The sequence below is a fragment of the Euleptes europaea genome, chromosome 7, assembly GCF_029931775.1.
Source record: "Euleptes europaea isolate rEulEur1 chromosome 7, rEulEur1.hap1, whole genome shotgun sequence".
Lineage (NCBI taxonomy): Eukaryota > Metazoa > Chordata > Lepidosauria > Squamata > Sphaerodactylidae > Euleptes > Euleptes europaea.
In genome coordinates, this window is record NC_079318.1 from 76,738,745 (window position 1) to 76,752,299 (window position 13,555).

The window sequence follows — 13,555 nt, forward strand, 5'->3', positions numbered from 1 at the left end:
TTTGACTTTGTGTGGCACTATCTTTGGCTATTTTAGCCTTTTGTATATATTTGTACATATTGTTCAGTACCACTTTGTATGTTGTTTTGTTTACATGTTGCATGTCATTAGATAGTTAGTTAGGTGCTTCGGTATAGTTCTTTATATTAGCTCTATAAATTTTGCATTTGTTGAAAAATCTCGAGAGGGCTGTTTTTTGTTTTGAACCACCTGGAGGCTGGCAACCCTAAGTATCATCCTAAGCAGAGTTACACTTAGGGTTGCCAACCTCCAGGTGGAGCATGGAGCTCTCCCAGACTTACAAGTGATCTCCAGACAATAGACATCAGTTGTCTTGGAGAAAATGGCTGCTTTGGAGGGCGGAGTCTATGGCCATATACCGTGCCGAGGTCCCTCCCCTCCCCCAAACCCACCCTCCTCAGGCTCCATCCCCAAATCTCCAGGAATTTCCCTTCCCTGAGCTTTGCTTCCCAACCCTGCTTTGCTTCTAACCCTTGACAAACTTGGGCCAGTCTGCAGAGCCTCAAAGCCTTTAAGCAAGAGACAGTGTTATGCAATGATTACAGCATTGGGCTAGGTGTGAGGAGGAGACCCAGGTTCCAATCCCTGCTTAACCATGAAACTCACTGGGTAACATTGGATCAGTCACTGTGCTTCAGCCTCTCCTACCTCACAAGGTTGTTGTAAGGCAGAACGAATGAGAGAACTAACTATATCACCCTGAGTTCTTTGGAAGAAGGGTGGGCTAAACGTGCAATAAATATCTTTTTCTCCCTTTACCCTTCTTTTCCTTAACTTGTCTGCTTGTGGTTAGAAATTTGAGGCAAAGAAGCCGTTCCTCCCAGATGCCACCTCAGTATTAAGTCTATTTGCATTTCAACCCAACTCGGTGGAGTTTCCCTGAGATGCGACTTTTTGCAAAGTCTCCCACCCAAAATGCACAATTGCTGCTGCGTTCTGCAAGCACCGCGGGGCAGCTGTCACAAGGGCCTCTGTCCCCTCTTCTCCTGCGGCGGCTTTCCAGAACTTTCTCCCATTGCCGGAGCAATTTGATCTCCGACTTTTACATGGGTTCTAACAAAGCAGCATTGATCGGGATTCTGATAGCCTGGTGGAAGGTGCTTCTCCTCAAAGGAGATTAATTCCACAGAGATTTTGAGAGCTGAAGGGTGTGTGTGGAATGATTCAGAGACAAAAGGATGCTTTTCTTTCTGGGTTGCACCATGGCATTTGACAAAGCAAGCAAGCAATCTTGGTCCAGGCCATGAGATCCAAACCTTCAGCCTTCACTTGCTGCTTTTGGACAACAGGACAGGAGGCTGCACCTTGCTTCTAGCTCCTGTTTCCCCACTCCCCAAACCTGTCAAGCCCAGCTCAGCAGTCAGCAAGCACAGAGTGGGAGAGGTTGAATGGGGTGTTTTTGCCTGACTCTCCCTTTTTGCTGCAGCCTGTGGGGCATTCCACTTGTGGGGCTCTCCTGCTCTTCAGGGTGCAGTCTTGGGATAAACATAGGGTTGCCAGGTCCCTCTTCGCCACCGGCGGGAGGTTTTTGGGTCAGAGCCTGAGGAGGGCGGGGCTTGGGCAGGGGAGGGACTTCAATGCCATACTGTGCAATTGTCATTTTCTCCAGGTGAACTGATCTCTATCGGCTGGAGAGCAGTTGTAAGAGCAGGAGATCTCCAGCTAGTACCTGGAGGTTGGAAACCCTAGATAAACAGTAGGCTGCTTCAGGAAGGGGAAGATGGGAAGGGATCCTCTCTGCCGACATCTTCTGTGACGTCTCCTGGCAGACCCAACCCAATAAATCCCCTGCCCGCTTCCAACTTCTAGGAACAAACCTCTTTGCTCTCCTCCGTTGTCTTGCTGGTCAATAGGTTGCGAACTGAATCTCAGGCCAAGTGACCAGGCTAGGAAATTGGATAGTATTGCAAGCTAATTAGCCACAAACTCATCAGTGGCTGAAGAATGGGGCATATGGGCTCCGTCACAAAGCCACACAATGGAGCTTCAGTGGTGGCTCCATCAATAATTCAAGCCCAGGTGAGCATCAGGTGTCACTCCTTTATCCCAGATGCTGACTGGTAAGCAAATAGCCCGCTTCCTTATCAAGCAACTGTGCACTGTTCAGCGGATGACTAGAAGCACACCCCATAGCAATTCTGTCGTTCCTGACCCTGAACATCTACGGCACTCACAGGCCCCTTCCAGACTCCATCTTGTAGCATATGGTTAGCACACTATATTTGCATGATGGATGCCTGCCAGAATGGACAAACAATGTAACTGTTATATGTACAAAACTGGATTGATTTTAGAGGGTTTTTTTTTAATCAGATTGTAAGCCGCTCTGAGCCTGATTTCAGCCAGAAAAGAGTAGCCTAAAAATCAAATCAATCAATCAATAAACATCCAGATATCTTTCTTCCAGAAGACAGTAGACGAAGACATCATGATGAATTATGGTTTATGAACCTGGGTATGTCTGAATGCAAATGATCCAACAAACTGGATTATGTTGGTTGGCACCAAATTAGGATTCTAAACTAGGATTCGTATTGGTTTTGTTAGCTGCTGTTTGTATTAACTGTGACCTGCTGTGAAGTCTGAATGCACAAACCACATTTTGTTGTGTAGCATGGTCCTTCACATCTGCCTACCTGCAAAGAGAAAGCAATAGCCAATACAGCCTTTTAAAAAAATCGGCATGTTGTTGTTATCTGTTTGTGTGTGTGTGCCTGTAAAGGGCTGTCAAATCGCAGACAATTTATGGTGACCCAGTAGGGTTTTCAAGGCAAGAGATGTTAGGAAGTGGTTTGCCCATTGCCTGACTCTGCGTCATGACCCTGGACTTCCTTGAAGGTCTCCCATCCAAGTACTAACCAGGGCAGACCCTGCTTAGTTTCTGATCAGGTTAGCCTGGGCCATTCAGGTCAGGGCCGTTATCTGTTCACACCCACCGTATTTTCATTGCTCTCTGATTAATTTGCTTCTTTTGTTTCTTTCATGCCATGTACGTATAATTGATGCAACATAATGTTGAAAAGTCCCTGGCATCTCCACTTAAAAGGATCAAACATTTTTCCTTTCTGCTGTGGGATAAAGATCCCAATATTACGAAGTCCTTGGCTTCTTATCTTTTAGTAATTCAACATAAAATAGAAATTAGAAAACTCTTAGGTTAGGCTTAGAGGAGAAAAGGGACATTTAAAAAAAATAGTGTGGTTAAGCTTAAGGCTACGGCCAATAAAGCCATACCATTGAAGGAAGGAAGAGTATCAAGTAGCAGGTGATTTGGGGTGCTTTTCAACAAAAACAATACAACAGACTAAGACACTGCCTTGCCTGAGTGAGACCACTAACTTATCCAGCCTGCTGTGGTCTAGTTCTCAGGCCTTTGCCAGTCCTCCTTCCTGGATGCTTTTAACCAGGAATGCCAGATAATCATGCAAGCAGTTTATACATGCAGAGCTTTTGTCTTATAGCTGAACTATGGATTCTCATATATAAGGGAGGTCGGAGAAAAGCTCCAGGTCAGAAATCATAACCCTGATGGGTTTGATCCTCGGTGTCTCTGGTGTTCGAAATTAAATTAACACAGGGAAAAGGGTTTTCTTCTTATGCTGCATCTATTCCTGGCGTAAGCGCAATTAATGCAACAGACTATTATCATCAGTAGCAACCCGCTGTGCAAGCCCCAGCTCAGTGAAAGATGGACTTTAATAACTGTGTGTGTCTTTATTTTAGCTTTGCACGTAATTACATTGCAGTTAAAGATCCCCAAGGGATTGACTTAGCTATATAGTGCCTCACACTGAACATTTCTCCAGGTGTCATTCAAATTAAATTCCAAATTAATTTTTTTCTAAAGATGGAGTGAGAGAGCAAGCTCAGCAGGCCTCGGAGCTGCAAAGGTGGGATCCAAACATTGTTCCTAGGACACCTTTTACTAGGATGACCGAGAAGCAAAGAACACGACAGGTCACTGGGATGCATTCCGAACTGAGCTGCCCACAAAAATTTGTTAGCCGTGGAATTTGGTTCTGTCAAAATGAAATATTTCTTTAATATAATTCCAAAATGACAGGAAACTTTTGTGAACATATGAAAACGGCCTTATCCCAAATCAGAGAAGCAGTCTATCTAGTGCAGCACAGTCTGCTTCATCTGGCAGGGTCTCTTCGGGGCTTTCACCAAAAATCAGGCCTTTCCCCCAAACTGCTGATATCCTTTAATTAAAGGTGGCAGGAATTGAAATGGGGATCTTTGGGTTTGAAGCCATCTACCACTTTGGGTTTGAAGCCATCTGCCACTAAGCCATAGCCTCTCCTCATTCAACTTTAATGAAATCTACATTGCTTTCTTCAGATCTGCGGAGGCAGATCACGATGGGTAACCGTGTTAGTCAATCTGTAGCAGTAGAAAAGAGCAAGAGTCCAGTTACAGCCCATTCCTGAGACTCCAGGATGAAAGCCCTTAGGAGGCCAGGAAAGGGCTGCACCAGCATTCGTGCCCCCATGCCGGTGCCCATGCCACTTACGCCATCCAGGATGGCACGGATGCCGGCAGGGGGACCCGGACACCACTCTCGCAGCGCTGCCACCGCAGTGCTGCCCAGGGATGCTGGCCGCACCTTCGGCCATCGTCCCACCAGTGCAAAGTCCCATGCCATTGTGCCGGGAAGTGTTCCCGGGGTGTGCTGGGGTGGAGCTGCCAGTAGGCAGCTTCCTGACCCCTTTCGCCCTGGTACACCGACGTCGAGAACAGCATTGCTGCGCAAGCTTCGTTGTTTTCAATTGGGCAAAATGCCCCATTTAAAAAATAAAAAGCCTCCGAAAGGCAGGCTGCCTGTCCAGTAAAACTAACAAAATTTCTGGTAGGGGATGAGCTTTCGTGAGCAACAGCTCGCTTCTTCAGATCTGTGCATATTCATCTGGAAAGTAATATATTAAGGTTTTGATGTCCTTCAACAACATACAGTAAAAACTTTGTTAACTAGACCATGTGTTTCACTGCCACAGGGGGTCTATGGCTCAGTGGTAGAGCATCTGCTCGGCATGCAAAAGGTCCCAGGTTCAATCCCAGGCATCTCCAGCAAAAAGGATCAGATGGTAGCTGATGTGAAAGCTGCTGCCAGTCTGAGTAGACAATACTGACCTTAATGAACCAACCATCTGATTCAGTATAAGGCCACTTCATGTGTTCACACGTAACTCAGCTTTCACTGCAGTGCAGTTGCAACTGCCAGGCTCCAAGATGGGGTGGATTTTCATGCCCTCGCATGAGACAGAAATGCAGGCATTCCAGAGCAGACAAGCTAGTGTAGAAATAGTTCTCTGAATGTTAGAAAATGAATGTGTAAAACTGTATTCCATTATGGATTGATGTTGAGTTGTTCCTGAGAGCAGAATGCCAAATTTTGAGCTGTGCTTCTGGCACAGATTTAAGTTGGGGAAGAATTTCCCCACACTGTCCCTTGATTCCGCCTCCCATGTGACTTTCCACCTCTGCCAAATGATCTCCTTTATGTATAGGGGACACTGGAATTCAGAACATAGTTGAACACACAGCTCCGGGCTCCTGTGGCTCCTCTTGGCTTCGTAATCTTCCTAGCCTCCACTGAGAGTGTTTCATTAAAGACAAATCAGAACCCAACCACACACATGCCCCTAATGATACTTACATAAAATATCTTTCAAAAGAAAATACAGACAGATGGTTTCTCTCGGGGAGGGGGGGGAGATGCTATATTTATATAATTTACATAATTTGTAATAAGCAAAACTGACCTAATCCCACTACATGCTAAGAGGACCCTGCAGAAACTTAGCTGTTCAATACACCCACTGGTTCTTTGAAATGCAGGGCCAATTAAAGCAGTGTGGTTTTGGGGTATGTTGGAGAGAGTGGTTCTGGTTGGTAGAGAAACCCGACACTTGGCCAAGTTGACATGGCAAAGAAATGTCCTCAAGTGGGCTGCCTAAGCAACTGCAACACTTCTGGAGGCAGTGGGAGGAACCCGGAAGGGACGGGAGGCACTGTGAGGGACCCTGGGACATATGAGCAGTGCCCAGGTCTATTTAAGGACAACTTTGGCCAAGGCTGAGAATCAGCTAGTGGGATAAATCCATGCCCAGGGTTTATCCAGCAGGAGGGGAGGGGAGGACCAAGAGTGAGTTACGATTGTGAACCCTTTCTATATCCAAGTCCACAGATGCTGTGGCTGTCCAGCCCACCACAGAATGTGGGCAAAGAGTAGGGTTGCCAACCTCCAGGTAGTAGCTGGAGAGCTCCTGCTATTACAATGGATCTCCAGCCAATAGAGATCAGTTCATCTGGAGAAAAATGACCGCTTTGGCAATTGGACTCCCCTCCCCAAACACTTCCCTCCTCAGGCTCCACCCCAAAAACCTTTCTAGAGCACACACACACTCTTTGCACAGGGCACAAGTCTAGCTGGTCGGACCTCACACTTGCCCTGTGAGCACTGAGATTGCATCAAGGAACGTTTGGATGGCCACTGAGGAAACAATTCTGGAGATGCTGGATCTTTTGCCTGACCCAGCTCGGCAGTTCCGAACAGTTTTTGCTGGTTTTTAAAGCAGTCCCAAACTTCCAAAAACTGTAAGTTCAGACAATAGCAGAATGGAGGCACATACCAGGGTCAATGATAGCTCTGCACCCCAGCTGTCAAAAACTGCCTTCTGATGTTGTTATTATTCACAGCAAGATTTTACTCATCTGCTATACTTTCATACGAACTGGTAGACTACAGTATAATGTGCAAATAATAATAATAATAATAATAATAATAATTTTTTAAAAACCCTGCCATCTGTCTTCAGCAAAACCTGTTTTAATGAAAGATTAGCACATTGTTTTTTAAAAACACATTTTGAAAACTCCTGTGCTAGATCTGCCACCTTTACGCGAAAGAAAATAAGAGACTCTTTTGACAAGTTTGCAGAGAGGAGGCTGGGAGAAATTTAATATTCAAGACACAAGATTTCTGACACAGTACAAGCAGAAGCTGCATGCTTTCTGATACCCTGGATTTTACACCTGAACACATGAAGTTGCCTTAAACTGAATCAGACCCTTGGTCCATCAGGGTCAGTATTGTCTACTCTGATGAGCAGTGGCTCTCCATGGTCTCCAGCAGAGGTCTTTCACATCACCGACTACCTGATCCTTTTAACTGGAGATATCAGGGATTGAACCTAGGACTTTCTGCATGCAGGGCAGATGCTCTACTACTGAGCCACAGCCCCTCACTTTTAAAAGGGCCCTGAAGGAGTCACTTGTGATGATGAGCCAGTCCTCAGTGACTGCTTGGTAGAAGTAGTTGGGTACCACAGCTGAGAGATCAGAACAAGCAGGGTTGCAAGAAAATATAAAGACTAGGTCGCGCATCACTTGCTATCAGCTACATTAAGTGTTGATTTGCATCTATGAATGGATTTCCATGTATGAATGGATTTGCATGTATGAATTGAATATTGCTTCTCTACAGATGAAGGAACTTTCTTCTGAGACTGGGTGCAGCAAAAGAAGCTATTTTATTTTAAAAAGAAAATAACTAATCTTTTTCTAAATTCATTTCTGAAATTCAGACTTTACCACAGCCTCAATGACATCCATGCAATGGACTCAGAACCATAGGGTTGCCAACCTCCAGTTACTAGCTGGAGATCTCCTGCTATTACAACTGATCTCCAGCCAATAGAGACCAGTTCACCTGGAGAAAATGACCGTTTTGGCAACTGGACTCTATGACATTGAAGTCCCTCCCCTCCCCAAACCCTGCCCTCCTCAGGCTCCACCCCAAAAACCTCCCGTTGGTGGCAAAGAAGGACCTGGCAACCCTACAGAACCATAATAATCCTAGTACTTGGGATTCTGTTCTAAACATGCTCAGCGGCATCCTAAGTACAAGGTGCCTTAGTTGGGACTCTTATGGAAGAAGGAATTGAGGTCTTCCAGAAAGGCCATCAGCAATATCTCCTCATGGTTATAGTGTGAAAATGAACTTACATTTAAACAGCACTCTAGCTGGGGATATGCACTTTCTCCACCCGCCCCCAGTACATGAATGAATTATGTGCAGTGTTGGGTGGACAGCAATCATGTCATGGGCACACACTGAATAGTTCCTGGGGCAAGTGATACCTGTCCCTTCCCTTCCCTTCATACAATTTTGTGAGTTTTTGAAATAGTCTGTTTTTGCTGAGTGCTCCAGGTTAATGAAATTCATTTATCTAGTGCCGTGGAACTCCCATTAGTAGCTCTAAAAGTCAGGTACTGGTTTGCTGGCACTTGTTGTCAGAGGAGGAAACAGCAGACAATTCAAGTTGGGGTGCTAATTCAATAGACTGGAATCAATCTGGTCACGGGAATTTGGTGACCCAAGAAAGCCGTCTTGTGACCCTGGCTGCCATGGAGTCCCAAGGCCTGCTGTACTCTTCAGCCTGGACAACATGATGCTGATGGCGATCACCAAACTAACTAGGGTTGCCAACCTCCAGGTTGTGGCTGGAGATCTCCCGCTATTACATCTGATCTCCAGATGACCAGGGTCAGTTCTCCTGGAGAAAATGGCTGTTTTGGAGGGTGGACTTTATGGTATTATGCCCCTTTGAAGTCCCTCCCCTCCCAAAACCCTGCCCTCCTCAGGCTCCACCCCCACACAGAGCAGGTATTTCCCCACACAGAGCAGGTAACCCTAAGGCTAGCCCTATGTGACCACCTGCCTGTCTGCCAGACCTCTTCCCACTTCTCTCATGGAAAGGTGTTGCGTAAACCAGACCCCCTCACCACAATGTCAACATGTAGAAGTATCTACATTTCATGGAAATAAAAACAATTCCAGAAGAGCCAACCGATGAAGGAACAGAACATGTTGTGCAGAGTATCACTCACCTGTTGGAGAAGACCTTGCTGTAGTTGAACACCTGAATTTCCAACATCTCGTTAACATCAATACTGCTAGCAATTGGCCACCGGAAGGTCTGTGGAAAAAATATCACGTGGAGGTGTGAGGAGAGCTAGCCTCAGCCATGCAGCATATTAACTGGTGGGTACAACCCATAAATCCCATAGTTTTCAATCATCTATCCTACATCACTACAATAGGCCATTCATGTGCTGTTCCGCTACACAAGCATAAAATTAACTATCGTGTTTGACATCCATCTTCATCAGGCAAAATTCTAGACCTCATAATTTGTACACAAAAGTGAGTGTGCAAAATCTCAGACAGCTATGAAGTAAAAAGAGACAGTGTGGTGTAGTGGCTAGTGTCAAATCAGGACCAGTGCAAATTGCTACTTGCTATGAAACTGAGAGCCAGTGTGGTGTAGTGGTTAGAGTATCCGACACTCTGCTATGAAAACTTGCCAGGTACCATTGCCAGAGCAATGAAGCTGCTGCTACTCTCTTTCTCCCTCCTGGTAACATCTAATAAAATACACCATTGCCCTGCGCATTTCCCAACCATCAACCTATGATACGAAGGCAAGAACTGCTTTGCTGGATCAGACTTTAGGCATAATAATGTTCCAGTCCAGATTCTGGTTTCTGCCAGTAGATACCAGAGGTCCTAAGGAAGCAGACAAGCAGATCTAGAAGCAGGTTTCATGTAGATGTATTTATGGGACTGCCGTCTTCATTACCCTCCTCCCTTTTTGAGTAATGTGAGTTCCATGTGTACTATGAAACTCCACATTTGGAATTTTTGCCTACTTTAAAAACTCTGCAAATAGAAAAATGGGAAATAGTATTTATCCTTACTGCGCTCCTCTTATCTGAGAAGGGAGTTTTTATACAAAGGAACACTCAAAGTTGGAATCCCTCACCCACAATCTGAAGTAGGGCAGACTGTTTTACCTTCTTGGGCTTCTGACAATTCACCTCCACCTCATTCTCCTGCAAGTGCCAATCAAATCAGACTGCCAGGTAGGCTGGCCGGATCCTCAAGCGCAGCCACAGTCCAACCTAGGCCATAAGGGCAGCTCATCCCCCTGACCTTCTCCCCAGCTTCAGCCCCCATGACGCTCGTTCTGCCTGCAGCCGAGAGCATTGCACAGCTGCTTCCTCCAGCCTAATTGCTCAGGGCTTGTTTCCAAGTCAAAGCAGCCACCAGTTAGGAGAAGCAATTGTCAGAGAAAGGTTAAGGACCATCTCCAATATCCCAGCCACATAATATTCTCTGGCCTCACGGGCAGCACCACAAAACCCTCCTACCCAACTACAAGCAGTTTATTACAGGAAGGTGGGGGAGCTAACACAATTTGGGTGGGAGTGAAATATTCCCACAGGTAGGCAGAACATTACCAAATGTCTATTTTATTTTAATCGTTGGGACAGAAAGATTCTGCAAGGAAGAAAACTTTTTTATTATTATTATTATTATATAGCTGCCATCAATGGACCTTTACAGAGTTTCACAACGATAAAAACGATCCCTGCCTCTAAGGAAATTGCAATCTAAATCTCTGACAGTAAGGACAGGAGCAGTAATAAGGAGGAAGAGACCAGGGGAGAACAGATGAATGTGAACACATTTACAGTCCTTTAAGCTTTGTGTTAAGGGTGGGGGACTTCATGGAGGTAGTGAATTTTAATTGGGCCCAAATCCTCTGACAGAGGTTCAGATCTCTGCTCAGTATTCTGTGCGGAATGGATTCACGGATCTAACCCACCAGGGCTCCTTTCACCTCCCCCTACTAGCATTGCCAACCTCCAGTTACCAGCTGGAGATCTCCTGCTATTACAACTGATCTGTCGCTGATAGAGATCAGTTCACCTGGAGAAAATGGCTGCTTTGGCCATTGGACTCTATGGCTAAGGTTGCCAACCTCCAGGTACTAGCTGGAGATCTCCCACTATTACAACTGATCTCCAGCCCATAGAGATCAGTTCACCTGGAGAAAATGGGTGCTTTGGCAGGTGGACTCTATGGCATTGAAGTCCCTCCTTTCCCCAAACCTCGCCCTCCTCAGGCTCCTCCCCCAAAAACCTCCCGCTGATGGTGAAGAGGGACCTGGCAACCCTATCTATGGCACTGAAGTCCCTCCCCTCCCCAAACCCTGCCCTCCTCAGGCTCCACCCAAAAAAACCTCCCACTGGTGGCAAAGAAGGACCTGCCAACCCCTACCCCCTACAGATCTGCACTGCCATGTTGTGGTGGCAGCAAGCTGGTCTGTTCCAGAACATCATTTCTAGAGAGGATGTCTTGGTGGGCTGGACACAGCCAGCAAGTTTCCAGCTGCTTGCACCAACTTGGGGTATCAAACTAGATCTCCCCAAGTCAAGATGCACTAATTTGTGTCCTCCAGAAACACAAATCTCACACCCTGAATAAAGCAACTGAACCCATTTATGTGAAATGGGTGTCCAGGTACAGATGTTATTTATTGGTCTCATTCTGAATACAGAAATTGGTTTTTTCTCTGGGTATTGAAGTTTAGGGCACGGAGGTTACAAAATGTGGACCTCCCTGTCCTGACCTTTCGGTATTGCAGAAGACAATGAGACAACTATTTCTATCATTGAGGGCTTTGAAAAGCAACACAGAATAAGCAGTAGCCTCACTATGAAACAAATATAAACTAATATTTCCTATAACAACCAGGAGTCTAGTGGCACATTAAAAAAATTCATGGAAGGTTTTGTAGACAGGAGCCCACTTCGACAGCTGCATGAAGTAAATCCAAGAGGAGCATGGATAGCTCTCTCACAACATAACATGTGTTAAATTAATGTTCTTGCCCACAACTATTGTTACAATTGGTCCCTCTTTGCATATGAATGTCCCTGGCTAGACCTCCTGATTTTCAGGCACTTTTGACTTCACTGCTTCCTTCTGGATAGGCTCTTTGCTTCAGGAATGAGAAACTTTGGAGGAGAAGAAAGTGGGCTCCAGGTAACACATAGGCACCATGTTGAGAGGAGGAGGAGAAGCGGAGGAGGAGTAATTGTTTTCTTGCATTTGAAAATAATTCCATAGCACTGTTTAGGACAAAGCTAATGTCATGCTGGACCAGGACTCTTTTGCCAACAACACAAGTGGCTGGCTGAGTGCTCCCGGGAAGCTCACAGACCAGAGACTTTCCCCCAGACAAGTGTGATATGATTTTATAAAAACAAATGGATTGTTAGGGCTGCCAACTTCCAGTTACTAGCTGGAGGGAGATCTCCTGCTATTACAACTAATCTCCAGCCGATAGAGATCAGTTCACCTGGAGAAAATGGCCACTTTGGCAAATGGACTCTATGGCATTGAAGTCCCTCCCCTCCCCAAACCCCACCCTCCTCAGGCTCTGCCCCAAAACCTCCCGCCAGTGGCAAAGAAGGACTTAGCAATCCTATTGATTGTGGACCACTGGAAGTATTATATATATTTGAAATATTCTTTTTGAATACATTGGCACTTTATCACAGGCCAACACTGAGTCTAGCCCTGACCTGGTGGGCCCAGGCTAGCCTGATCTCATTAGATTTCGGAAGCTAAGGAGGGTCAGCCCTGGTTAGTTCTTGGATGGGAGACCACCAAGGAAGACCAAAGCTGTTCCACACAGGCAAGCAATGGCAACACCCCCCCCCCCCGTTTGTCTCTTGCCTTGAAAACCCTAGGGGGTTGACTGTGAGTTGATGGCACTTCCTTCCACTGTTGCCTCAGAGGGATAGTTAATTTTTTTAGATGCCATTCACACCTCAGCCAAAAAGATGAGGCGAGGGCTTCAGGCTTGGGGAGGGTTAGCAGAAGGCTTGCGCTCACCTCCACTCTGGTGCTCTGCCAACTGCTGCTCACCGTAGGTAAGGTTGCCAACCTCCAGGTGGTGGCTGGAGATCTCCCGCTATTACAACTGATCTCTAAGCAACAGAGATCAGTTCACCTGGAGAAAAATGGCTGCTTCTGAAGGTGGACTCCGTGGCATTATGTCCTGTTGAAGTCCATCCCCTCCCCAAACCCCACCCTTCTCAAGCTCCACTCCCAAAATCTCCAGGTATTCCCCAGTCTGGAGCTGGCAACCCTACCCATAGGGGTTCTCAAATTCTTGCAAAGGTTTGGCAAGCTCCATTGGGAATGTACAGCTTGTCTTGTTGCCTTAAAAGAGGCCCGGGGAATGTGGAGGGAAGGAGCATCGGCTACTTCAGTTCCTGCATGAGGGCAGAGAGAGGCATGCAGCTGGGGGGTGGGGGGAGGCGTGGAACCCTCAAACATGTCCAGTTGAGCCACACCAACTCCTCTACCAGCAGCCAATCCTGGCCATGTTTTATTATAAAATAATGAAGCAAAAAAATAAAAATGGTGACAGTTGGGGGGAAAACAACCACCATGCTTTGGCGTGTGCGCGTGTGCGTGCGGGGGGAACACAGTGCCAATGGAAAGGCAGTCTAATTTCTCTACAACCCTATTTTAAGCTTCCATTCGTTCTCTCACAGTCGCTTGGCTGAGAAGGTGGACAGCGTACCAGGCACTAAGATGAACAGCTTGGGGAAAGATCATCAGAACACTGGAAGCAAATGCTTGCAAATAATCAAGCCATTTTCTGCC

At 46.2% G+C, this 13,555-nt stretch overlaps 1 protein-coding gene across 2 annotated transcripts in view; it reads right to left on the reverse strand.

Moving 5' to 3' along the window:
* OTOF (otoferlin) overlaps positions 1-13,555 on the reverse strand; it is a 181,659-nt gene that overhangs the window by 127,353 nt on the left and 40,751 nt on the right. For both annotated transcript variants that reach the window (XM_056852335.1, XM_056852336.1), the window contains exon 3: positions 8,917-9,005. In XM_056852335.1, the coding sequence (XP_056708313.1) occupies positions 8,917-9,005 (89 nt within the window). The remainder of the gene's footprint in view (positions 1-8,916; positions 9,006-13,555) is intronic.